Source organism: Gorilla gorilla, chromosome 19 (assembly GCF_029281585.2).
Source record: "Gorilla gorilla gorilla isolate KB3781 chromosome 19, NHGRI_mGorGor1-v2.1_pri, whole genome shotgun sequence".
Classification (NCBI taxonomy): Eukaryota; Metazoa; Chordata; class Mammalia; order Primates; family Hominidae; genus Gorilla; species Gorilla gorilla.
In genome coordinates, this window is record NC_073243.2 from 98,146,324 (window position 1) to 98,172,769 (window position 26,446).

Sequence of the window (26,446 nt, forward strand, 5' to 3'; positions counted from 1 at the left end):
TTACTCTTGCCTTTTTGTTAATTGTTTTCTGGTTGTTTTGTAGACCCTTTGTTTATTTCTTCCTTTGTGGTTTGATAGCTTTCTCTAGTGATATATTTTGGATCTTTTTTTTTCTTTTGTGTATCTCTTATAGCCTTTTGCTTTATGTTTACCCTGAGGCTTACATAAAACATCTTATACTAATTGTAGGCTATTTTAAGTTGGTAACAACTTAGTTTTGATTGCATATACAAATTCCATACTTTTACTCCCCACCTCATACATTTTAAGTTTTTGGTATCACATTTTACATCTTTTTATAATTTGTATCCCTTAATAAATTTGTGTAGCTCTAGTTGTTTTTAGTAGTTTTGCCTCTTAAGTTTTTTACTGGAAATATTAATGATTTACCCACCACCATTACAGTATTAGAGTGTTTTGGATTTGCCAATATACTTACTTTTATGAGTGAGGTATTATATTTTCATATGTTTTCATGTTACTAATAAGCATCTTCTTCCTTCAGCTTAATCTCCATTTAGCATTTCCTGTAAGTTGGGTCTTGTGGTGATAAACTCTCTCAGCTTTTTTTTGTATGAGAAAGTTTATATCATCCCTTTGTTTTTGAAAGATAGAATTGCTGGATATAGTATTCTTAGCAGTTATTTTCTTTCAGTATTTTGAATATATCACTTCACTCCCTTCTAACCTGCAAGGCTTCTGCTAAGAAATCTACTGATAGTCTTATGAGTGTTCTCTTACATACAATGAAACACTTTTCCCTTGCTACTTTCAACACTCTTTATCTTTAGCTATTGACAATTTGATTATAATGTGTCTTGGTGTGAGTGTTTTTGAATTAATCTTATTTAATGTCCTTTGGGCTTCCTGGAGCTGGCTTTCTATTTCCTCCCCCAGGCTTGGAAGTTTTTGCCATTATTTCTCTGAGTATGTTTCCTCTATCTTTCTTTTCTCTTTCTGGCAAGCCAATAATGCATAAGTTGTTCCTCTTGATGGTGTCCCATAAGTCTGTTAAGGTATCTTCATTCTTTTTCATTCTTTTTATTTTTTACTCCTCAGATTGGATGATTTTCAGTGACCTCTCTTTGAATTCACTGTTTTTTTTCTACTTCTGCTTGATCTAGTCTTCTGTGGAAACTATTAAATTTTTGTGTTCAGTTACAGCATTCTTCAGTTTTATGTTTGCTGTTTGGTGCTTTTTTATACTTTCTGTCTTTGTTGAAGTTCTCAGTTTGTTTTTGCATTTCTCTCTTGATATTGGTGAGGATCTTTATGAATATTACAGATGGTCCCTGACTTACAATGGTTTGGCTTCACATTTTTTTTTGACTTTATAATGGAGTTATCAGGAAGTAACTTTATAGTAAGTCAAAGAGCATCTGTACTTAGAATAGTTTGACTTACAGATTTTTAACTTTACAATAGGCTTACTAGGGTATTAAGTGCATTGTTGACTTAGGATATTTTTGACTTATGATGGATTTATTGGGATGTAACTTCATCATAGGTCAAGGAGCATCTGTATTTTGAATTCCCTGTCAGATAAATCACATATGTCCACTTCACTCAGAACAGTTTCTGGAGATTTATTTGGTTATTTTATTTGAACTGTATTTCCCTGTTTTTGTTCATTTTCTTTGACCCTCTGTGTTGGTTTCTGTGTATTATAAAAGATAGCTACCTCTTTCAGTCTTGTCAGACTGACCTCATGTGGGAGGATCTCACTATTTTGACTACCCAGAGATTTCAAGATGCCTCTCTAATCTTAGTGTTTGTCCAGACTGCTGTCTCTATTTTTTGTCCCCTCTACCCTGGAGGTTCAGATATGATATGTCCTGTCAGTACCCGTAAGACTGGTAAGGTAGGAGCTAGATTCTCTAGATGTAGCTGGAAATGTTGGAGTGTTGAATGCATGCTCCAATTTTTTCTGTCTTCACAGTGAAGCTGAGCACAGGCATTTATCTTCAGTTCTCTGCATTAAGCCAGAGAGAGGATCTGTGGCAAATGCCTGCAATCACGTTCAGGCTGCATCCTCTGATTCTGGCGAGATAACTGATGGAAGTTGGCCCATTGTACATCCACCTCTTTGTTTTCCATGGTCTCTGGCTACTCAAAAGTGCAAAGACCCACTGACTCCCAGAGCTAGCTAGATCATTAAAGAGACAGTCCTTTGGGTAGGAGCTATAGAAGTTATGGCACTTGGTGCGTGTCGTAACTCCTTCCAGAAAGAATGGCTAGGCCTAGGCTCATCACTAGGGGAGCCACACGGAACACTCATGAAGTGCTGGGCTCTGGCTCTAGCTGCTGGAGGGCTCCTGTTTGTTTGCCTCATTAGCTCTCTGATGTACAGTTTTTAGAAGCCAGGCCATCAAGTAGCCACTAGGGGGGGTGCCAGAAGCCCCTTCCCGGAAAGAAAATGGAAGCTGCACATTCTTGATCCTTTTCTGCATTGTTCTGAGGGGGTGTAGCCCCTGGTAGTGTTTCCATGTCCATTTAAACTTCCTTTCTGTTTTGTGATCTGGGGAAATTCACATATGCCTAATGCCCTTTCTTCACGTAGCTAAGAGGTTTAGGATTGAGTCCTTTGGGAGGTGGCTGCAGAAGTTAGGGCGCTCAGTGCATAGCATTAACCCCTGCTGGACAGAAGCAGAAGACTGTGTTTTTAAAGCCCTTCTCTGCACTGCTCCTGGGGGATAAAGCCTGTTGAAGTGCTTGTGTGCTCATATTAAATGGCTGCTTCTTCCTGTGGTCTAGAGAGACACACAAATGCCAGTCCCGTCTGCTCCCAGAGATAGGAGTTTTAGAATGTAGTCCCTTGGGTGGAAGCTGTAAATGTTGGGGCACTTGATGTGAGAGAGAAACAAGGGGCCATGGTTTTAAAGCCCCGTCTCTGCACAACTTCCACAGAATGAAGCCTCTGTAAGTGCTTCATGCCTGTGTAAAGCCATCACTTTTTTCTTGTGGTCTAGAGAGACTCTTGTGTGTCTAATCCACTCCACTCTCAGAATTGGTGAATTAAGAGCCAAACCATGGGGAACCTTAAGAGTTATGGCGATACATGTGAGGTCCAAAGCCTCATTTCCACAGAGAGAAACTGTGTGTTGCAGATTCCGTTCCCAGTTCTCTGGTTCAGTGCCTGGGGCAGGATCCATGTCCAAGTGTGTCTCCACTTTTCCTGCCCTTTGATGCGGATATGTGTTTGGTTATAACATAAGCAGGAGTCTCTCCACTGGTCTCTGACTTTCTCTCAGATGGAACTGATCTGAGAATAGATGTGTATTGGGTGTGTCCATGGGTGGAGGGAGAGCCAGGATATTCTTATTCAGCCATGTTGCTGACTTCATTCTCCTTTCCCAGATTTTTAACTTTTTTGGCCAACCTCTTATTTGCCCCCAATTAATATCATTGCCTCAGGTAGCTGTGAAGTTAAGCAATTGTTGCTGATAGTCTTTTGACAAATGCCATGAGGATAGGGCTTTTTTTCTCAGAGAGTTCTGAGTCAGGTCAAATAAAAATAAACTATTTGAACAGGACTTTTCCAGGGAGCTCCCAGACAGCTCAAAGAGTGAGAATTCTATGGAGCTCCCTAAGGAGCTCCAAGCCCAGGCTGGCCCTTCCAGGGACTGCTAGGCTACTGGTAGGTTTTTTTCCTCCAGTTATAATGGTTGTAAGGCTGCTGTTTTTCAAGGCTACCCTATAGCCAGAGAGCGGCAGTGGGACTAGAGCAAGTCAAAACACCACAAAACTTGCTGTTGTTACCAAGATTTAGCATTGTTCTTGAATAAACACTTTTTGGATTATTGCAAGCTTTGATTAATTTACAGAGTCCTGAAAAGTTGACATTGACAACTCTTTCCATTATTTTCATTGTTTTTATAAAGGAGAAGATTTTCAGAAGTCCTTGCTTTACTATCACAGAAATATCCTCATCTCCTGAAAGTACATTCTTGTGTGAGTAGTGTAAGGTTTTCTCTTCTTTTTTTCTTTTTAGATACCTTGGAGATAGCATCTGTAAATTTACCCATTCCCGTGCAAACCAAGAACTATTATAAGAATGTTTCTGAAAACAAAGAGATTGTAAAATTAGTTTCTGTGCTTAGCACAATTATCAACTCCACCAAAAAGGTATGTCAAGAGGGTCTGGCAGCCGGACCTTTTGCTTTGCAACATGCACTTTTGTGAAGGTGAACATCACAAAGTTGTCCTGTATGTAGCCTGGGTCTCACACACTGTGCTTTCAGGGAGCATCTTGTGTGTGCTCAGCAAATGTTTGTCTAACTGAAGATCTTTCATTCTAGATTGCAAGGTGAAAGAAAATTATTCCTACTCTCATATTGTGTTTTGTTTAATGCTTTTAATATCTTCTTTTAATACAAATGAATCTAACTTAAAAAAATCTAATATGTTCCAAACTACAAGTCAGACTGTTGTTATAATTCACCTTCAAAGAACCAGTGATACTAACATATTTGAAATAGAATAAGGTTTGTAGTCATTTTTTCATATCTGAGTAGTCAGGCAAATGTTATAAAATATCAGATAAAAATTTATTTATATTGCCACATAGAAATTAGATGAAACTGAGAATAAAGAAGATATTAGTACTATCAATACAAACTTGAACTGGACATGAATGTACATTCAAGGCAATTTTTTCTTTCAACATACTCTCCTCTCAACTTCCCCTATTTTGTTCATGCAAATCTATTTTACAGACAAAAAGATTTAAAACCCTGAAATCATCTTTTATTTTTTAAAAAAACTCTTCTAATTCACATGACCAGTAAGACTTGTTGACTTGTTAATAATGTTTCCCAGTGTTTAAGGAATAGTTGTTGCTCAGTAAGTGCATTTTTTCTGTTACTCAGTTTTGATACAATGAGTTACGTTCATTTGAAAGCACTCTGAAAAGCTACCATTGCTGTAACAATGTGAGGAAATATTATTAAGTTTAGTTTTAATGTGTTCCCAAGGGAACTGGAAATCTTTTGCATTTATGGACTTTTAATTTACCTTTCTTAATATATTGAAGGTCCTGTATTTAATTTTCCCCTAGAGACAGTATTCAGGTAACTCAATAAATATTTATCTAGTACTTAGATTGTTAAGCTCTATACTGAATGATAAGCAAAGTATTCCATGATAACAATAAACATTCAGAAATGTTTTCAAGTGTCTCAGTATTCCTAGAAAATAAAAGAAAATAAATCAGCAATGAGATCCACTAGTTTCTCTAGTATGATCAACCACTATTATGAAAATCTAAGAGGAAGAAATCATAGTTAAAATTAACATACAGTGCTGGCCACAAAATACTTATCTCTGTGTCTTTTTTTTTTTTTTTGAAGGAGTTTCACTCTTGCTGCCTAGGCTGGAGTGCAATGGTGCAATCTTGGCTCACTGCAACCTCCACATCCCAGGTTCAAGCGATTCTCCTGTCTCAGCCTTCTGAGTAGCTGGGATTAGAGGCATGCACCACCACACTGGGCTAATTTTGTATTTTTAGTAGAGACAGGGTTTTACCATGTTGGTCAAGCTGGTCTCAAACTCCTGACCTCAGGTGATCTGCCTGCCTTGGCCTCCCAAAGTGCTGGGATTACAGTCATGAGCCACCGTGCCCGGCCTCTGTGTCACTTTTATTGCATTTGCTTTTACTTTATATGAAGGAAATGCTCAGATATTAGTTTTCCTTAAAATAGTAGAAAAGGTTGGCATTTATAACAACTTGAAGAACTTATTCCAGATTTATAGGATAGCCAAATTGTTTCTGGGAGAATATATGTACACTTAGTCATAGTATTAGATATAGCCAGCCCTCCACAGCCATAGACCTTTCTGAATGATTCTGCCTCAACCACAGAAAATCCTATGATCCCTGCCCCTTTACTGTTGCTATACTTGATTGGATTAGAATGTAAACCTAACCTGCCTTTAGCACACCCATAGGTTGGTCATCAACTTCTAACACAACCTGGCTTAAAAAGATGAGCTGAGGCTGGATGTAGTGGCCCATGTCTGTAATCTCAGCACTTTGAGAGGCCAAGGTGGGGGATCACTTGAGGCTGGGAGTTTGAGACCAGCCTGCCCACACGGTGAAACTCTGTTTCCACTAAAAACACAAAAATTAGCTAGGCATGGTGGCAGATGTCTTTAATCCCAGCTACTCATGAGGCTGAGGCATAAGATTTGCCTGAATCTAGAAGGCAGAGGTTGCAGTGAGCTGAGATGGTGCCACTGCACTCTAGCCTGGGTGACAGAGCGGGACTTTGTCTCGAAAAAAAAATATAGAAACGTTGAGCTGGACCAAACAATCAAAATAACCTTGGTTACATAATCAGAACAACTCTACATATGTAGTTCATCTAATTTTCCTACTGAGGTCATTTTCCTTTCAAGGTCTGGGTTACCTTCATGTGAAAAAGTTCCAATTTAATAAAGACAGACACTTTAAAAGAATACCCTCTAACATATTTAGTTAGGGTATATTCTTAATATTATAAGCTTGGGTGGTGAGAGAGCTCCGGATTCTGGAACTTCTATCCATTTCTGGGAATCTTCAATAATCTGTAATTAATTCTTCAAACCATCATACATATGTGAATATGTCTACATGCTATTGCAATGCATTCTTGGTCTGCCTGTCAACACTTCAGTTCATGCAAACGAATCATTTGTGGTTGGGATAGGCAGTGATAGGTTTAGCTTTCTGCATTTTAGTGGATGGGAAGTATCAACATCCATTAAACCTGAGGCTCGGAGGGACATTTTAGCTGTATGTGGGGAGTTGGAGTGGAACTGCTTCTTGGTTTGGTGCAGATTGGTGCAATTTACTTAAAATAATCAGACCATTTAGAATCCTGTAATGCTCAGTTATTTCAAATAATTGCATTGTTTATTCTTTATCAGCTAAATTTGTTTTTCATGCAGATGTAACTCTGAAATCATAATATAAGGCAGTGGAAAAACTTGATTCACAAAGGAATTAGAAATGAAAAGACAAATTTTTTGGCTAGGCACCGTGGCTCATGTTTGTAATCTCAGCACTTTAGGAGGCCGAGATGAGAGGATCACTTGAAGCCAGGAGTTTGAGACCAGCTTGGGTAACACAGTGAGATCTCGTCTCTACAAAAATAAATAAAGAAATAAATAGTAATTAAATAAAAAAAGACAAAATTTTAATTATTTGTAGATGATACAATTGTCTGCCAAGTAAATCCAAGAGGCTAATCTAAAAAAGAAATTGTGGCCCAACAAGAGTTAAGTTAGTCACCAATGGAAAGATAATTATATGAATTTTTCATAGAATACAATAAACATGTTCCTGAAAATCGTCCTGTTTTGAGAAGTTGCATATTTAATATTAAATAATAGGGATGATGAGAAAAACAAGATTGAGGCAGACACAAAATCTAGGCAATTTGTAACCAGGGTAATAAATAAAACAATAATAATCATAGTAAAATAGTAACAGTAACAATCATAGTGAAATATTCACATATTTAATATCACTATGGTAATTACAGAACTTTACTATAAAAGATGAAAGAAGCTTGGTAGAATTGGGAAAAGGAAGAGATTGTGGAGGCATAGAAGCAAAGATAAACTCTACAAAAATCAGGCCAAACTCTGCAAAGAACATTCTTTCTTTGTTGTTCTTTCTGCTTTGATTGGCTTTGTTGTTCTTTCTGCTTTGATTGGTATTTATTTATTTATCTATTTTTATTTGTACAAATTTATGGGATACGTGTGCAATTGTGCTGTATGCATAGATTGCATAGTGGCCAAGTCAGGGATTTTAGGGTATCCATCACCCAAATAATGTACATTGTATCTGTTAGCGAATTTCTCATAGCCCTCCCTTCTGAAGTTGATGAGAAATCTGACTCTTCTGAGTCTCTATTATCTATCATTCTGCTCTGTATGTCCATGCAAACACTTTTTTTTTTAGCACTAACTTATGAGTGAGAACAATATGCAAAGATATTCTTAAGACAGGTGGTAGCCAAATCAATCCAAAAGGAAGAAGTGATGGAGGGGGAGTGGCACACAGGACTGTACTCCTCTGTGACTTGCTGCTTTAGCTGGTACAAAGCAGTAGCATTTGTTTTGCTGGGAAACATAGCATTTGAAAACATGACCTCTGCATTATGTCAGCACTGTCCCCTATTTACCAATTGCCTGAGAGTCATTTCATCTTTACAGATGCATACTTGGTTAGCAAACTAGACTGTTGATTTACAAATAAATTTTAAAAAATGTATATGCCATTCATAGCCAGTTATAATAATAGTGGAAAATATCTTGTTTACAATGACAACAGCATTGAAAAATACCTAGAAACATGTGTAATAAGAAGTATCTGGGGTCTCTATGAAGATTATGCTAAAACTTAAGGAATTTCTGAAAAAGATGACAAGATATGGAAACATGCACTATGTTCCTGGTTGGTTAGGTGTAGTATTGTTCAGATGTCAATTCTAGTTATATGAATTATACATTTTATGTGATTCCAGGCAATCTCTCATTGAAGTGATGCTCGCTATGTTCTGTTTGTCCTTCATGCCCCTAAGATCTAATCTCCATTCCCTCCACCTATCTGACCTTAGGCAACATGTCAGTAGGTTCCCATTGAGGCTTCCAGTGGGTTCAGTCAATGAAGAATCTTGGAGGAGATCTGTGGGGAGGGTGGAAAGAGGAGAATGACCTCAGAGTATGTTTTTCATAGCACCTTCCCTGTAGTGTGACCTTGAGCTGTGGTTTTTGATCTAAGGCCCAGCTCCAACCAAGAGGGCCCTGTCCACAGGATCTTCAAGAACTGTCTTCTAGTTTCTAGAAACTGCTCCTCTCCCGTTTAGCTAGGGATGATAACAGTGAAACTGTTACTAGCCCTGGGCTACTGTCCACACTACTGTATATAGTCCCAGTTCTTTGGCATTTCCAGATAATCACACAGTTCACTAAACATTTTAATAAATCCATAGGAACCACCAGCAGTTGGCAAATATTCACTTATATCATCGTGCCTTTCAGATTCTTCCTTCTTAACATAAATCTGTTATTTGCATTCAGGAAGTTATTACATCCATGGATTGCTTCAAACGCTACAATCACATTTGGCAAAAGGGAAAAGAAGAAGCCATTAAGACATTTATTACACAGAGCCCCTTGCTTTCTGAATTTGAGTCCCAGATTCTCTATTTCCAAAACCTAGAGCAGGAAATTAATGCTGAGCCTGAGTATATCTGTGTGGGTTCCATTGCTCTGTACACAGGTTGGTTCATTTTCTTTCATATAGTTATATAAATTAGCCAGTATTGTTCTGTCTCTTTACCTAGATTAGTATTCCAGAGAGTTCTATGTGTCTTAAAGATTGACTTTATGGGCCTCAAGCTTTAAGACCAATTTGTAGATTTTTAAAAATTTTTCTTCTGCATAATTATTGATTCTATTTTGCACACTTTGCTGCTAAACCTTGAAAAAAAGGCTAAGTCAGAGAAAGGAGATGTCTGTTATATTTTGAATTAAAATTTACCCTTTGTTTAATAAATAACAATAACAAACCTTTGAGGCTTATCCCAGAGGGTTCTGATATGTGCTTTTTAAAAAAAGCATTTTGAAATGTGTATTGAGTTGTTGTAAAAACAAACTCTATAAAATGAATGAATATATAATGAGTAGGAAAAATTATGATTTTTTCCAATTCAATTTTTTGTGGGTTAGTGGGCAATAAGCTATAAAATATTTACTACTGGAGAACAGCGACAGTTTGACTTTTCGTACTGATTCGAGTTTTTAAAACTGAACTGTAGACATTTGGGTTTTTACAGCTGACTTGAAGTTCGCCCTGACTGCTGAGACAAAGTCCTGGATGGTTGTCATTGGACGCCACTGTAACAAAAAATACCGGAGTGAGATGGAAAACATTTTTATGCTTATTGAAGAATTCAATAAGAAACTAAATCGTCCAATTAAGGACCTAGATGATATTCGGATTGCAATGGCAGCACTGAAAGAAATAAGGGAGGAGCAAATCTCCATTGACTTTCAAGTAGGACCTATTGAGGTAACTAACGATCATTTGTTCATTATAGAAATATTTCTACATGTTGGATGCTATTAGCTGAAATATTGACTGGGTCTGGAGTGAAGTTACTAAATGGTTACTAAACCAAGACAATAATTTCAATATTGTTGATGATACCGAACCCCTATAGCATGCCTTCCATGGGCCAGTTTTCACCTTCACATGTCGCCTAAGGTCCTTCAAAGCGGAGCCTGAGATAAAGATTTCTGTGCAAATGATTTATTAATGAGTGCTCACCAAAGAAGGGGAGCGAGGGAATCAGGAAAGGAAGCCAATCAGCTATGGACTAACTTCAGCCTGATCCCATGGGCGCTCTACAACATCAATTGAGTTGGGCCCTCCTTCATGCAAAGGAGACTACCCTTTCTACTCCTAAGTCAGTAGGAAATGGGCTATAACCTCCCCATGAGAAGGCTCACATTCAGCTGAGAAAAATCTTCCAGGGAAGGGACAGCTGCAGTCCTTATAGCCAGCACTCTCAGTAGTCGGGGATGGGAATACCAGCTGGTAATCGGGACCTGGATGGGGCGCTAACAGTGTCCATATATGCGGTAACTCATTTCATCCTTACTATGGCTCCTCCTCCTCGCATAAGGAAACTGAGGGTCGAAGAAATTATGTAATTTGATCAGTGTTGCACATCACTTTTATTTGTATACCATATCATACTATCTTTTCCAGATGAAAATGTCTTTTTTTTGCAGTGAAGTCTGCTTTTATTTACTTATTAGTTATAATATTATCAACATACATAGTGTAATTTAAGCAATGGCAAAAAAAGACAGTTGATTTCATTACAAGCAGACACCCTTGAATAGATTCACTTGAGTAAACATCATCTCTTTCTAAGAAGTCTCCTTAGAAATCTCATGTTAAGCCACCAGCAAAATCAGTCTTAGCAACAGCCTTTTTTTAAAACAAACAAACTCTTTTTTCCCTAGTTAAAAAGTAGCATTGTAGAAAAATTAGAAAACACAAAACGATTGTATAAAACAAAACTTCAGAATTACCATAATATTGTCAATCAAGTACATACCAAGAGGTTCGTATATTTCTTTCCAGCTCCTTTTAATGTCTGTGTATGTGTGCGCAATTTTGAATTCCATTTTTATTCATCTTGTAATACTTATATTATCATTAGAAATGAATAAGAGTGTGAATTATTAATATCATTAATAACTTTCCATAATCATAATTGTTGGTGCATGTCTTTAAATCTTATTTGCCACTTGTGATTGTTGACAAAGACCCAACAGTGGAGACATTAAGGAAAAGCACTTGTCAGCCATGGAGGCACCGTGGGGTCAGGGGGTGGTGTTAACCTCCAGATGAAAATGTCTTATCAGAAGTGGGTCACTGTATTTGTTATTTTTAAATGAGACTAGTTTAATTGTAGCATTAAAAAAAAACTCCAGTTGTAAAATCATCATCTTTTCATCACACTATAATTGGAATGTCTGGGCTTATACTCTGATGGTCGAGATCAGACTCTATTCTCCCATTTTCTGCATCCCTGTTTGAATTTTGAAAATTTTCACATTACCATGAGAATGGTACAGACTACTACACATTTTCACTTCTGCTGTGTTGGGCCAGGGAGATCACATGGTCCAACCTGCTCTCCTTGGGTTCAAACATCAAGGCAAAGAGACATTTCTTTGTGCAGGATCAGGGGATACCCTAAAGCATGAAGAGGAGGTACAGTAACCGACAATCCTATTTTCTCCCACCTAGGAATTAAGAACAAAAGTAGAATCAAGTAGACAAGATCAAAACATCACCTTTATGCCTGATGGAAGTTATTCGGAAGACATAACTTAGTGTATTACTCCAGTTATTTCCCTCCCTTTCATACCCCCAAACACACACACACATTATGAGCTAGTGAACACTAAATCCCAGGATTATTATACTTCCTCATCCATTAGAGGCAGTGTTGGAAAGCTGTAGGTCTTGGTATTACCCTGATCCAGTTGATGGCACTGAGGTGCTGACCACAGGCATGCCTCCACGGAGAGGGAGGGAAGAGAGAGAAAGGCACTGGGCTATCCTTGCTCAAATCAACAATTTTTTCCCCCAAATTAATAATCAGACACTCATTCCACCTCTATGGGGAGGAGTAATGGTGGGAGAAGAGACTAGAGATATTTAGAGAAAATTCTTCCTTATGAAAACCAACCTTAGCCTCATTTTAATCTTTTAGAGAAGAAAGCCATCCAGGATTTTACGTGCTGAAGGGAATGACTTGGCCCAGGCTCTGATTCAAGATTCCTCCCTTGTGTCTTACTATTGGAACCTCTTATCGATCATGTGAAATAAGACAGAGTTAAAACCCTGATTGATTTTGTTATTCTAATATTAGAAGTTAAATTATTTTGTTTTTTATTTACTTGATAGAATTTTGTAGTGATCAAATACAATTTGGGGGCCTAAGTAAAAATATCTTTTATTTGTCTAATGGTTTATGGTTTTCAAAATGCATTTAAAATGACATTTTTCAATAGTCTCAAAGATCCTGTGAAGTAGCCAGAAGATTTTCTCATTTTATAGATGAGGAAACTAAAGCTGAACAGCTCAGTTGCTCAGTTAACCTCTTGCAGTTTGAAGTAGAATAACTAGAACTCTCAGGGTAGTTTCACTATTATTCTGGCATTTTCCATTCTTATCATTTAATAAATGGCTGTGTGTAGATTTATGCATCTGACTGGCCAAAATTAAGTTTTTCCTGCTTTTTTTTTTTTTAGGAATCTTATGCCCTGCTTAACAGATACGGACTTCTGATAGCAAGGGAAGAGATAGACAAAGTTGATACACTGCACTATGCTTGGGAGAAGCTGCTGGCACGTGCTGGCGAAGTCCAGAATGAATTAGTCTCACTGCAGCCCAGTTTCAAGAAAGAGCTTATTAGTGCTGTGGAGGTATTCCTCCAAGATTGTCACCAGTTTTATCTGGACTATGATTTGGTATGTCTCTGGCTTTCTCTGTGTGCGTTTTCGGCGATGAGTGAATACAGCATGCAAAATGTAGTTGTCTAAAAATTATGGGTAAATTTCTATGAAACTTCCTAGGAATTCCCAGGGAATGGGAATTTTATTTTCATGAGAGAAAAACATTTTTTTCACAATTCTTTCCCCTTAGAGTTTCTATTAGTCTGTTTTCACACTGCTGTAAAGAACTGCTCGAGACTGGGTAATTTAGAAAGGTGAGAGGTTTAATTGACTCACAGTTCAGCATGGCTTAGGAGGCCTCAGGAAACTTACAATCATGGTGGAAGGCAAAGGGGAAGCAAGGCACCTTCTTCACAAGGCAACAGGAAGGAGAATGCCGAGCGAGCGAAGAGGGAAGAGCTCCTTTTAAAACCATCAGATCTCATGAGAACTCATTACGGAGAGAACAGCAGGGGGAAAACCGCTCCCATGATTCAGTTACCTCCACCTAGTCTCTCCCTTGAGACGTGGGGATTATGGAGATTATGGGGATTACAATTCAAGATGAGATTTGGGTGGGGACAGAAAGCCTAACCAAATCAGATTTCATACATAATAATTTCAACAGAAAACGATAAATCTAAAAGGGCTAACAGTGTATAATTTGGTCTGTTACTGAAGTTGCTTGGTAGCATTCTAAATTTGTGTAGAAAAGTACTATTCACATGTAGTTATAATTGTCCTCCTTTCCACAGCCTTCCTTGGTTACACAAATAACATAGAGCTCAGCAATTGCCGGGCGCTGTCCTTGGTGCTGACTATACGGTAGTGGATAAGACAGATCGAGCCTTGCCCCCATGGAGTCCATATTTTAATTATCCATATAGGTTTAAGTACTGAATCTTCTAATGTAAATATATTGTGTAATGAGACCCATCTCCAGGCAATTATAATGTGCTGGAGAAGGGAAATATATAGAGTTTAGGGTAAAATTTGTGCCTATTAACTAGTAGCACAATAAACCACAAAATTCATCAAGTTAGAAGATTGGACCCATGTACCAACGCCATGGATGAAGAAGCACAGAAATCCACATTTTTAAGATTTTATAATGTTGGAAAATCTGATTGGAATGTTAAGATTATAGGCCACTTTACAAGTGGATATTAGAATGATAAAAATCTATGAGTTATATGATATTAGCATTTAGCTGAAAAGTAGACTTTATATGTGCTTCTTATAGAACAGGCATTGACTCCTCTTTGCCTGTGTTACCTAAGAAATGAATAATACATATTTTTAATCTTAAAAGTTTCTTGACTAAGGGAAGTTCTGGCATTAATTTGGCTTTTTTAGACTAGAAACATATGTCTAAATGAATCACTTTGTGAGGCACTTTTTTTCTAACAAATAAAAATGAAGTTTCCTATCATGCATGAAACCTAACTTTAATATTTAAATATGGATTGAGTTCATGAAATTTATATGCAAACACTTCATTCTATTTTTCTTTTTTTACTTTTTGTTCAGAATGGTCCAATGGCTAGTGGCTTGAAGCCCCAGGAAGCCAGTGACAGGCTTATCATGTTTCAGGTAATCTTTTTAGTTTCTATGACTTTCTAAACAATGAAACTTTGTTGTGTTTTAAACACACGTATGTTTTCTTCTTTGAAAGATAGAGAGCCCTATTGTGGAATATGGTATGTACTTGCATTAAAAATACGATTTTGTAGGATTACAATTAGAAGTAGTTTCTATGAATTAATTATGCCAACTTAGTATTCCTATTTACATGCGCCCAGAGATCATACATCTCTGGCTTGCTTGTTTGCCAATCTTATATTTTCATTTGTATGTTGATCATGTATAAATCATTTTGATGAGTTTTCACTTGTGTTTTTATTAGAATCAATTTGATAATATCTATCGGAAATACATCACGTATACTGGAGGAGAGGAGCTTTTTGGCCTGCCAGCTACACAGTATCCTCAGCTTCTTGAAATAAAGAAGCAACTAAATCTTCTACAGAAAATATATACTCTGTACAACAGTGTCATAGAAACTGTAAATAGCTATTATGATATTCTTTGGTCAGAGGTGAATATTGAAAAAATTAACAATGAACTCTTAGAGTTCCAGAACAGGTAAGAAATTAAATGTTTAGCATGCCCAGCAATTGAACTTCAAATGCTTTCCTCTTTGATAGGCAGCCAAGTTCTCTTTTCACCCCAGCTATTTCAAAAGCACATCTTGCTGCATTGTTGTTGTCCATTGACATCACTCTTGTCAAATGCTATTTATTAATTACTCCTGTGTGTACATAATGAGACAAGCACATTCTGTCTATCAGGATGAGTCATGTTAGGGGCTTTTCTGCAGCTTGATGGGAGCTGATTTTTATTTATATTACACTTATGAAACATTTGAAGTTAATGTTAGATTATCATCTGGAACAAAAGCAGGGGCCCATGATTTTTCTGTATTGTTGTAGCTCTTGAATTTAAAGAAAATGGAGAGCTGGCTGGGTGCAGCTACTGCTCATGCCTGTAATCCCAGCACTTTGGGAGGCTGAGGTGGGCAGATCACGAGGTCAGGAGATTGAGACTATCCTGGCAAACATGGTGAAACCCCATCTCTATTAAAAATACAAAAATTAGCTGGGCGTGGCGGCACGTACCTGTAATCCCAGCTACTCGGGAGGCTGAGGCAGGAGAATCACTTGAACCCAGGAGGTGGAGGTTGCAGTGAGCTGAGATTGCACCACTGCACAGAGCTATACTCCGTCTCAAAAAAAAAAAGAGCTATTTGTTGCATATTTCACTTGACAGCCTGATACACTTTGCTATGCTTTGTGCTTAGTAAGTTCTCAGTACATGTTTGTAGAATTGAATTAGCTTGAACATCACCTCTACGCTCTAAAATAATGCCTCTAACTAGGTAATAGTTGTGAAGGGTTGGAAAAAATCTTTTCTAATGGAGAGGACAATTTTCTGTAATATAAAAGTCATCTGTATATTATATGAACAGATAGCCTGCAAGTCATGGGATTTTAAAATAGGATAAGTATTCAAAGAGACTGTTTTTAATAGAAATACTAGCAGACCATCTTGGTCCAGTGATGTCTACCATCATATTTCAATGGCCTTTCATGTTGGTGTCCCTTCACAGATGTCGAAAGCTTCCCCGGGCCTCGAAGGACTGGCAGGCTTTTTTGGACCTGAAGAAGATCATTGATGATTTCAGCGAGTGTTGCCCGCTGCTGGAATACATGGCCAGTAAAGCCATGATGGAGCGGCACTGGGAAAGGATAACCACCCTCACCGGGCACAGTCTGGATGTGGGGAATGAAAGCTTTAAGTTAAGAAATATCATGGAGGCACCTCTTCTGAAATATAAAGAGGAAATAGAGGTAGAGTATGATGTGATGGAAGATTGCAAGATCTCATGGGATTTATTTGATAACATTTCTGTATTATGGAATATTGGATCAGTAAACTACACTCAGACAATTGAAACTCTTCTCCTGGCATTCAGCCACTAGTTCCTTCAACAAATGCTTATTTGGCCTAAGATGGGACAGATTCTGCATCAGGATATAACAATGCAGTCCTGCATTTACAGATTATTAAATAATTTTACAAATAAAGGCATAGTTATAAGCTGTGGCAAATACCATTGAATAAAATGTATGTTGTTCTATGAAAGCCTATGATAGATGAGTTTGGCTCACCTGGGGGTGATAAAGCTAGGGAGGACTAGGATGCATGCATAGGACTGGCTGGGTGAAGGGAGTGTGGTTGTGTGGTTGGGGTGAGGGGCTTGGAAAGTGCAAAGAAGGCCATTCCAGGCAGATGGTGCATTATGCATGGAGCATCTGAAGTGTGTTTGAGGAACCAGAAGAAGAAGAAGGCCCATGTGGCTGAGGCGTGGAGGCAGGGCAGAGAGGAGACAGCAGAGGCCAGGGAGGTGGAGTGGGCCTACATGATGTTATCGAGCAATGGGCACCAGCTGGGAGGTGTGTTTTCAGCAGGGGCTGACATGGTTAGGTTGACCGTTTGTAAGGATCACTCTGGTAGTGATCTTTGGAGAAATAATTGAAGGAGGACAAGGGAAGAATGATGGAAAAACCAACTGAGAGTTTCTAAGAGTAGCTCAGGCAAGAAATGACGGCTTGTTAGATGAGAGGGGAAGTAGTAAAGCTGGAGAGGAGAGAAAGGATCAGGGATATTTGAGGAGAATTCGGTGATGAAGGGAACATGGTAGGAGAAGGAAGGGGAGGGCTAAAGATGAACTCTAGATTTCTTGCTGAGAGACCTAAATGGATGAAGGTGCTGACCACAGAGATGGGGAACATGGGAAGGTGATCAGATTGGGTGACAAGGTGCAAAGATCATGGGCTTGATTAGGGACATGAGTCTGATATTTCACAGACTGTGTTTGGGGTTTCCTTGAAACATCTCAGCAGGGAAGTTCAGTAGGCAAATGGATGTGGGTCTTGCCTGGAGACATGAAAGTGATTGAATTCATGGGTGTAAATGAGCTCACCCAGAGGGGGAACATAGGTGGGAAGAAATGAGGGTAAAGGAAGGGCTTTGACTAATGGTCTAGGAGAAGGGTGAGGCCATAAAGGAGACTGGGAAAGTGAACAGAGCCATGGGAGAATCAGGTTTCTGCTACCTGTGTTCATTCACATGCTGCATTCACTTGACTTTAGAGGTAAATCAGAAATACATTGAATTTTGAATCAGTGATTAAAGTTTCAAAATTTAAAAGTGATTTGCATATATTTTCTGTCATCTTTCCTTTTGGGCAAGTTTGCTGGGAAATTTTATAAATTAAAGTTCTGTTTTTCAGTCATATCTTTATCTCCATCTCTCTTGATGCATCAGTATCTGTGTATACACATTCTGTTTATTATATTGCATTTTAGGTCTGGAAATATAAAAGTTTATATATATATTTATATATATATATGAAGCAAATAGTGAAGATGGGGTATTGCACGTAGACTATTAAGGAAGGACGTGTGACTTTCATGCAATAACATGAGAGCTTGCCATTTTGATAGGACATCTGTATCAGTGCGATGAAAGAGAGAGACATTGAGCAAAAGCTGAAGCAAGTGATTAATGAATGGGACAATAAAACATTCACCTTCGGCAGCTTTAAAACCCGTGGAGAGCTCCTCTTGAGAGGAGACAGTACCTCGGAAATCATTGCCAACATGGAGGACAGCTTGATGTTGCTGGGATCCCTACTGAGCAACAGGTGGGAAAACCATCTATCTTTTCCCTTAGATTTGAGAACCATAATAGCAAACATTTCAAATTAATGAAAAATCCATTACAATAATAGCCTTCATATAGTCTACTCAATGTTGAAAATACTTGTTTTAATTACATTGAGTAATTAATTAATTTTTATATCCAAAACATATTTTTACTCAGGTACCCACTTATATATAAATCATCAAGAGATTATATTTCAATTATTCTTGTTTTCATTTTGGCCTCAGGCACATGTTAGAGCATGTGTAACTCTGGTTTTATCTCATTATCCTCTATTTGTGGGGTATGTCTGAGACCATCCACTGGACAAAATAATGCAACGTATAATTAGCCACTCGGATCTTGGGAACATTTCAGCTTTGCTGCTGACAAGCCTGACTGCACAGCTGATAGCTCTACAGGCTGTAGAATCCAGGAGGAACATTATTTTGAATTTCAGAATAATCATTTTACTCGAAAAACCTTTTTTTACCAATATCTGTGGACTAGAAACTCTTAGTTGTTTACATACTCTATTTTTTATATTTGTACAAATTTATGGGGTACATTTGAACTTTTTTTTTTTTTTTTTTGAGATGGAGTCTTGCTTTGTCACCCAGGCTGGAGTGCAATGGCATGATCTCAGCTCACTGAAACCTCAGCCTCCCCGGCTCAAGTGATTCTGCCGCAGCTTCCTGAGTACTGGGATTACAGGCAACAGCCACCATGCCTGGCTAATTTTTGTATTTTTAGTAGAGACAGGGTTTCACCATGTTGGCCAGGCTGGTCTCAAACTCCTGGTCTCAGGTGATCTGCCCGCCTTGGCCTCCCAAAATGCTGGCATTACAGGCATGAGCCACTGCGCCTGTCCACATGTGAACTTTCATTACATGTATATAATGCATAGTGGCCACCCCTCACATTTTGGACATACAAACCATACAGTCATGAATTTACATTTCCTTGTTTCATTGCTTCCATTTGCTCTTTCTGAAATAATGTTTTTGTTCCCCAGAATCTTCTCAAATATATGGTAATTGTGCAGAATGTGGATACCATTGAGATATGAATTTGTTGTTCTATTCTAGCCTTAAAATATCACTCAATTCTCCGTATGTATGTATATCAATACTTTTAATGTTGGAAATACTGTGTACTTCATGCTATTTCAAAAAAATTTCTCTTATTTCAGTTTACTTGTTACACTAAAGTAATATTGGGATATAAAGTTAGACCATTAGTAATCTTGAGTTTGGACTTCTCAGGATTTAGTGAGTTTTAATGAACTTGGTTGCTATTCATACCAAACCAGAATAAAGGATAGACAGGCAATAATATACCCTAGGGAGATAGAAAAGACACTCATATAAATTAAGTAAAAATTATCTGGTTGGGGTGGGGAAACTTTTCTTTTCAATGGCATCTAATCTACAGATAGAGTTCTTGGGAGGAGTATTTTTTCAATATATATTTATTGAACCTTTACTATGTGTGTGATGTACTCTTCTAGGCGCTGTGGGTAGAACAACAGATAAGGGAAAGATCTCTGTTTCTAGGACCTATATTTCTAGTGAAGAGCATACAAATACTCAGAAAGATGCATGGAATATTAAAACAATTTGGTTAACAATTAAAAATATGGAAATTAAACTTTTATGCAATAATACGACTTCAAGTCCATATTATGTAGGGCTAGAGAGAACCATGAAGGGATAAGAAAGAGAAGAAGAGACATAAAGGTAGGCTGTATAATCATTTAGGATTAAGTTTGTCTGTAAATAACAGAAACACCACATACAAAATGGCTAATATAACACTGATGTTTATATTGCTCACGCATAAAAGAATTCCTAATGTAGGTGGTTCAGGTTGGAATGGGAGCTTCACCACATCATCAGGGACCCAAGCTTGGTCTGGCTCACTCATCTGTCTTTCCCAGGTGTGACCTTATTCCCCATACTACCCATTACATCCAATGCCACTACTCACATTTCATGTAGAAGAGCGGTTCTCAATCTTTGCAACATACCAGATACACTGAAGGGACTTAAAAAAATCCCAGTGCCAGGGCCACTTCCCAGACCCATTGAATCAGAGTCTCTGTACGCAGGACCCAGGCAGGCATCAGTAATTTTTAATGCTGGCGAGATGATTCCAGTGTTCAGTTATGAGATCATTCCAGTGTTCCGCTAAATTAAGCACTGTTGATGTGGAACTTAGTCTTCCGACTGCACATTACTGCAAAGGGAAGCTGGGAAATTCAGTAACTTAGCTGGGTAATTATGAGCCCACATGGAAAAGCAGAAGGGAAAAAGGACACTGGGAGGCCACCCACAGGCAGTCTGTCTCAAAGAGGAAAAGGGGAAGACAGATTAACTATGGAAGAGGCAGTAATCTTGCACACATGTACATCAAACATGAGTGGGTTGGACACAGGTGCGTGGGAAGTTAGAAAGAGACTCAGAAAAGGGGAGGCTAAGGAGAGAGTCCAGGTGTTATCATATTTGAAGATTGAATTAGTTGTCTGGTCCCCACTGATGGTTCTATAAAGGCTCCATATTATATGAAAAACCAGAGACTCCATGAAATAGGCACAGAAGCTCAGTAGAGCAAATATTATTCTCGTAGCCATAGCAGCACTGAGGGTAATTATATTACCCTGGAAGCTTGGTGGAATCAAGTCTAATGCCTGATCTACTCCTTAGATTATAAATCTCCCACCCTTCTCTATGCTCTGGATCAAAAGGGAAAAAGCTAGACTAACAATGAACAGTAAGTGGGGATGAATTAATCACTTGGTTGCATCACTTTAAAAGCCAGCAACATAATTAAGGTTGTAAAGAAAGAGGTTAAAAATTAAGATTTTTAAAAACCTTTTTAATTTGAAACAACAGCACAACAAAAACAAAACCAAATCCTAAACCTATTTTTTATTTTAGGTACAATATGCCATTCAAAGCCCAGATTCAAAAATGGGTGCAGTACCTTTCCAACTCAACAGACATCATCGAGAGCTGGATGACAGTGCAAAACCTGTGGATTTATTTAGAAGCTGTCTTTGTGGGAGGAGACATTGCCAAGCAGCTGCCCAAGGTTTTGTAATCTTTATGATTTCATCAGATTTTTCAGAGAAAGATCTCAGAACGATTACCCGCTTAAATAATGCAATAATATTCCACTTCTATTGAACCCCCTTCCTTCAATCTTTTTGTTGTCACTGTTAATGCTGTTATTCTTCAAAGGGAGTGAGGAATTGTGGAAAGGAAAGGGGTGAAAATCAGAGTAAGAATGCTGCAAAACTGTGGAGGTTTGATAGGAGATAGAGGGTTAAAAAAACAAAAAATAAGTGGTCGCATAATTGATATGCTTCTTTAGATAATTTCAAGGTAGAATTTGGAACAGTGTAGAATTATGGTGCAGTTATCTTGACAATGGTAGGCTAATTTGTTCTTCTACTACAGACATTTTAAAGTAATGCATACTATACAATGTACCCAATTATATCTGTACAGTAAAATTGAGGGGTGGAAATGTGCAGAAAAAATCTCCAAAACAAAAAGACCTTCTTTTCAAGATGTCAAGTATATATTTATCATCAAATCGTAATCATCTTACTGAGTATATATGGAGTATATTTTGAGATTTTTAAATGAACATTTTAACCAATTCTCAAGGATTCTTATTCAATTACCTTAAGTTGTATGCAAGATTATAACATTTTAACAATATATTTGAGTTTTAGAAGCATGATTATTTTAAATGTTTTCATCACATAGGTTTCTGAACTTCTTCTTTGGTTAGTTTTCAGTTTAATTACAGATGACAGATAAAATCAGACTGCAGACCATTTATTTTGGAGGCAATAGTGAAATGTATTCACTCACTAAAATTTTACTTTATTTTTGATTTGTATTTGTGCGTGTTTTTCATCTTCTTTTTTTAAAGGTTTTAAGTAGGAGGTTTGGATTTTTAAAAAAATTATATTTAAGTTCTGGGATACATGTGCAGAATGTGCAGGTTTGTTACGTAGGAATACAGGTGCCGTGGTGGTTTGCTGCACCCAGCAACCTGTCATCTACATTAGGTATTTCTCCTAATGCTATCCCTCCCCTTGCCCCACACCCCCTGACAGGCCCCAGTGTGTGATGTTCCCCTCCCTGTGCCCATATGTTCTCACTGTTCAACTCCCACTTATGAGTGAGAACATGCGGTGTTTGGTTTTCCATTCCTGTGCTAGTTTGCTGAGAATGATGGTTTCTGGCTTCATCCATGTCCCTGCAAAGGACATGGACTCCTCCTTTTTTATGGCTGCATAGTATTCCATGGTGTATATGTGCTACATTTTCTTTATCCAGTATAACATTGATGGGCATTTGGGTTGGTTCCAAGTCTTTCCTTTTGTGAACAGTGTTGCAATAAACATACATGTGCATGTGTCTTTATAGTAGATTGATTTATAATCCTTTGGGTATATACACAGTACTGGGATTGCTGGGTCAAGTGGCATTTCTAGTTCTAGCTCCTTGAGGAATCACCACACTGTTTTGGCTTTTGTTGCAATTGCTTTTGGTGTTTTAGTCATTAAGTCTTTGCCCATGCCTACGTCCTGAATGGTATTGCCTAGGTTATCTTCTAGGGTTTTATGGTTTTACGTCTTATGTTTAGATCTTTAATCCACCATGAGTTAATTTTTGTATAAGGTGTAAGGAAGGGGTCCAGTTTCAGTTTTCTGCATATGGCTAGCCAGTTTTCCCAACATCATTTAATAAATAGGGAATCCTTTCCCTATTGCTTGTTTTGTCGGGTTTGTCGAATATCAGATGTTTGTAGATGTGTGGTGTTATTTCTGAAGCTTCTGTTCTGTTCCCTTGGTCTATATATCTGTTTTGGTACCAGTACCATGCTGTTTTGGTTATGGTAGCCTTGAAGTATAGTTTGAAATCAGGTAGTGTGATCCCTCCAGCTTTGTTGTTTTTGCTTAGGATTGTCTTGGCTATATGGACTCTTTTTTGTTTCCATATGAAATTTAAAGTAGTTTTTTCTAATTCTTTGAAGAAAGTCAATGGTAGCTTGATGGGAATAGCATTGAATCTATAAATTACTTTGTACAGTAGAGCCATTTTTATGATATTGATTCTTCCTATCCATGAGCGTGGAATGTTCTTCCATTTGTTTGTGTCCTCTGTTATTTCCTTGAGCAGTGGTTTGTACTTCTCCTTGAAGAGGTCCTTCACATCCCTTGTAAATTGGATTCCTAGGTATTTTATTATCTTTGTAGCAATTGTGAATGGGAGTTCACTAACGATTTGGCTCTCTGTTTATCTATTATTGGTGTATAGGAATGCTTGTGATTTTTGCACATTGATTTTGTATCCTGAGACTTTGCTGAAGTTGCTTATCAGCTTAAGGAGTTTTGGGGCTGAGACAATGGGGTTTTCTAGAAATACAATCATGTCATCTGCAAACAGAGATAATTTGACTTCCTCTTTTCCTATTTGAATACCCTTTATTTCTTTCTCTTGCCTGATTGCCCTGGCCAGAACTACCAATACTATGTTGGATAGGAGTGGTGAGAGAGGGCATCCTTGTCTTGTGTCGGTTTTCAAAAGGAATGCTTCCAGCTTTTGCCTATTCAGTATGATATTGGCTGTGGATTTGTCATAAATCGCTCTTATTATTTTGAGATGTGTTCCATCAATACTTAGTTTATTGAGAGTTTTTAGCATGAAAGGATGTTCAATTTTATCAAAGGCCTTTTCTGCATCTATTGAGATAATCATGTGGTTTTTTCATTGGTTCTGTTTATGTGAGGTATTATGTTTATTTGCATATGTTGAACCAGCCTTACATCCCAGGGATGAAGCTGACTTGATTGTGGTGGATAACCTTTTTAATGTGCTGTTTGATTCGGTTTGCTTGTATTTTATTGAAGATTTTTGCATTGATGTTCATAAGAGGTATTGGCCTAAATTTTCTTTTTTTGTTGTGTCTCTGCCAGGTTTTGGTATGAGGATGATGCTAGCCTCATAAAATGAGTTAGGGAGGAGTCCCTCTTTTTCTATTGTTTGGAATAGTTTTAAGAGGAATGGTACCAGCAGCTCTTTGAACTTCTGATAGAATTTCTAGAAGAAATTTATCCATTTATTCTAGATTTTCTAGTTTATTTGTATAGAGGTGTTTATAGTGTTCTCTGATGGCAGTTTGTATTTCTGTGGGATCAGTGGCGATATCCCCTGTATCATTTTTTTATTGTATCTATTTGATTCTTCTCTCTTTTCTTCTTTAGTAGTCTGGCTAGCAGTCTATCTCTTTTGTTAATCTTTTCAAAAAACCAGCTCCTGGATTCATTGATTTTTTTGAAGGGTTTTTCATGTCTCTATCTCCTTCGGTTCTGCTCTGATCTTAGTTATTTCTTGTCTTCTGCTAGCTTTTGAATTTGTTTGCTCTTGATTCTCTAGTTCTTTTAATTGTGGTGTTAGAGTGTTGATTTTAGATCTTTCCCACTTTCTCCTGTGGGCAGTTAGTGCTGTAAATTTCCCTCTAAACAGTGCTTTAGCTGTGTCCCAGAAATTCTGGTATACTGTGTCTTTGTTCTCATTGGTTTCAAAGAACTTATTTATTTCTGCCTTAATTTCATTATTCACCCAGTAGTCATTCAGGAGCTGGTTGTTCAATTTCCATGTAGTTGTGCGATTTTGAGTGAGTTTCTTAATCTTGAGTTCTAATTTGATTGCACTGTGGTCTGAGAGACTGTTTTTTATGATTTGCATTCTTTTGCATTTGCTGAGGAGTGTTTTACTTCCAATTATGTGGTCGATATTAGAATAAGTATGATGCGGTGCTGAGAAGAATGTATATTCTGTTGATTTGGGGTGGAGAGTTCTGTAGATGTCTGTTAGGTCCGCTTGGTCCAGAGCTGAGTTCAAGTCCTGAATATCCTTGTTAATTTTCTGTCACATTGATCTGACTAATATTGAGAGTGGGGTGTTAAAGTCTCCCACTATTGAAGAGTATGGGCATTAAAATGTAAGATTTATGATGAAAATCTAAGTGGAGTGGTTCTTGTTAGGTTACTTTTCATATTGAGTGATGCATGAGGTAGGTGTTCAGAGTAATATTCTGCATCATAGTGAGAGAGAAGCATTTTTTATTTTACTTAAAATTAAATTAAATGTAATTAAATTACTAGTGAATCATTTTACTGATTGTACTTTTATGCTATAAAATGCAGTACATTTGAAAATTTTTAGGTTATGTGTAAGCTTAATTTTGTAATTAAACATTTCTTTAACATGTTAAAAAAAGTCTCCCACTATTATTGTGTGGGATTCTAAGTCTCTTTGTAGGTCTCTAAGAACTTGCTTTTTGAACCTGGGTGCTCCTGTGTCGGGTGCATATACATTTAGGATAGTTAGCTCTTCTCATTGCATTGATCCCTTTACCATTATGTAATACCCTTCTTTGTCTTTTTTGATCTTTGTTGGTTTAAAGTCTGTCTTATCAGAGAGTAGGATTGCAACACCTGCTTTTTTTTGCTTTCCATTTGCTTGGTAAATATTTCTCTATCCCTTTATTTTGAGCCTATGTGTGTCTTTGCACGTGAGATGGATCTCCTGAATACAGCACACTGATGGATCTTGACTCTATTAAATTTGCCAGTCTGTGTCGTTTAATTGGGGCATTTACCCCATTTACATTTAAGGTTAATATTGTTATGTATGAATTTGATCCTGTCATTATGATGCTAGCTGGTTATTTTGTCCATTAGTTGATGCAGTTTCTTCATAATATCAATGGTCTTTACATTTTGGTTTGTTTTTGCAGTGGCTGGTTCTGGTTTTTCCTTTCTGTATTTAGTGCTTCCTTCAGGAGCTCTTGTAAGGCAGGCCTGGTGCTGACAAAAAGTCCATCATCACTTGCTTGTCTTTAAAGGATTTTATTTCTCCTTCATTTATGAAGCTTAGTTTGGCTGGATATGAAATTCTGGGTTGAAAATTCTTTTAAGAATGTTGAATATTGGCCCCCACTCTCTTATGGCTTGTAGGGTTTCTGCAGAGAGATCCACTGTTAGTCTAATGGGCTTCCCTTTGTGGGCAACCCGACATTTCGCTCTGGCTGCCTTTAATATTTTTTCCTTCATTTCAACCTTGGTGAATCTGATGATTAT

At 37.7% G+C, this 26,446-nt stretch overlaps 1 protein-coding gene across 1 annotated transcript in view; it reads left to right on the top strand.

Annotated features, from left to right (window-relative positions):
• The window catches only part of DNAH5 (dynein axonemal heavy chain 5), a 321,482-nt gene that overhangs the window by 130,202 nt on the left and 164,834 nt on the right, over window positions 1-26,446 (top strand). The window contains exons 22-30 of the mRNA XM_055366994.2: window positions 3,992-4,125; window positions 9,070-9,271; window positions 9,828-10,063; window positions 12,829-13,047; window positions 14,542-14,604; window positions 14,918-15,156; window positions 16,181-16,421; window positions 18,081-18,280; window positions 21,219-21,372. Coding sequence (XP_055222969.2) covers window positions 3,992-4,125; window positions 9,070-9,271; window positions 9,828-10,063; window positions 12,829-13,047; window positions 14,542-14,604; window positions 14,918-15,156; window positions 16,181-16,421; window positions 18,081-18,280; window positions 21,219-21,372 — 1,688 coding nt within the window. The remainder of the gene's footprint in view (window positions 1-3,991; window positions 4,126-9,069; window positions 9,272-9,827; window positions 10,064-12,828; window positions 13,048-14,541; window positions 14,605-14,917; window positions 15,157-16,180; window positions 16,422-18,080; window positions 18,281-21,218; window positions 21,373-26,446) is intronic.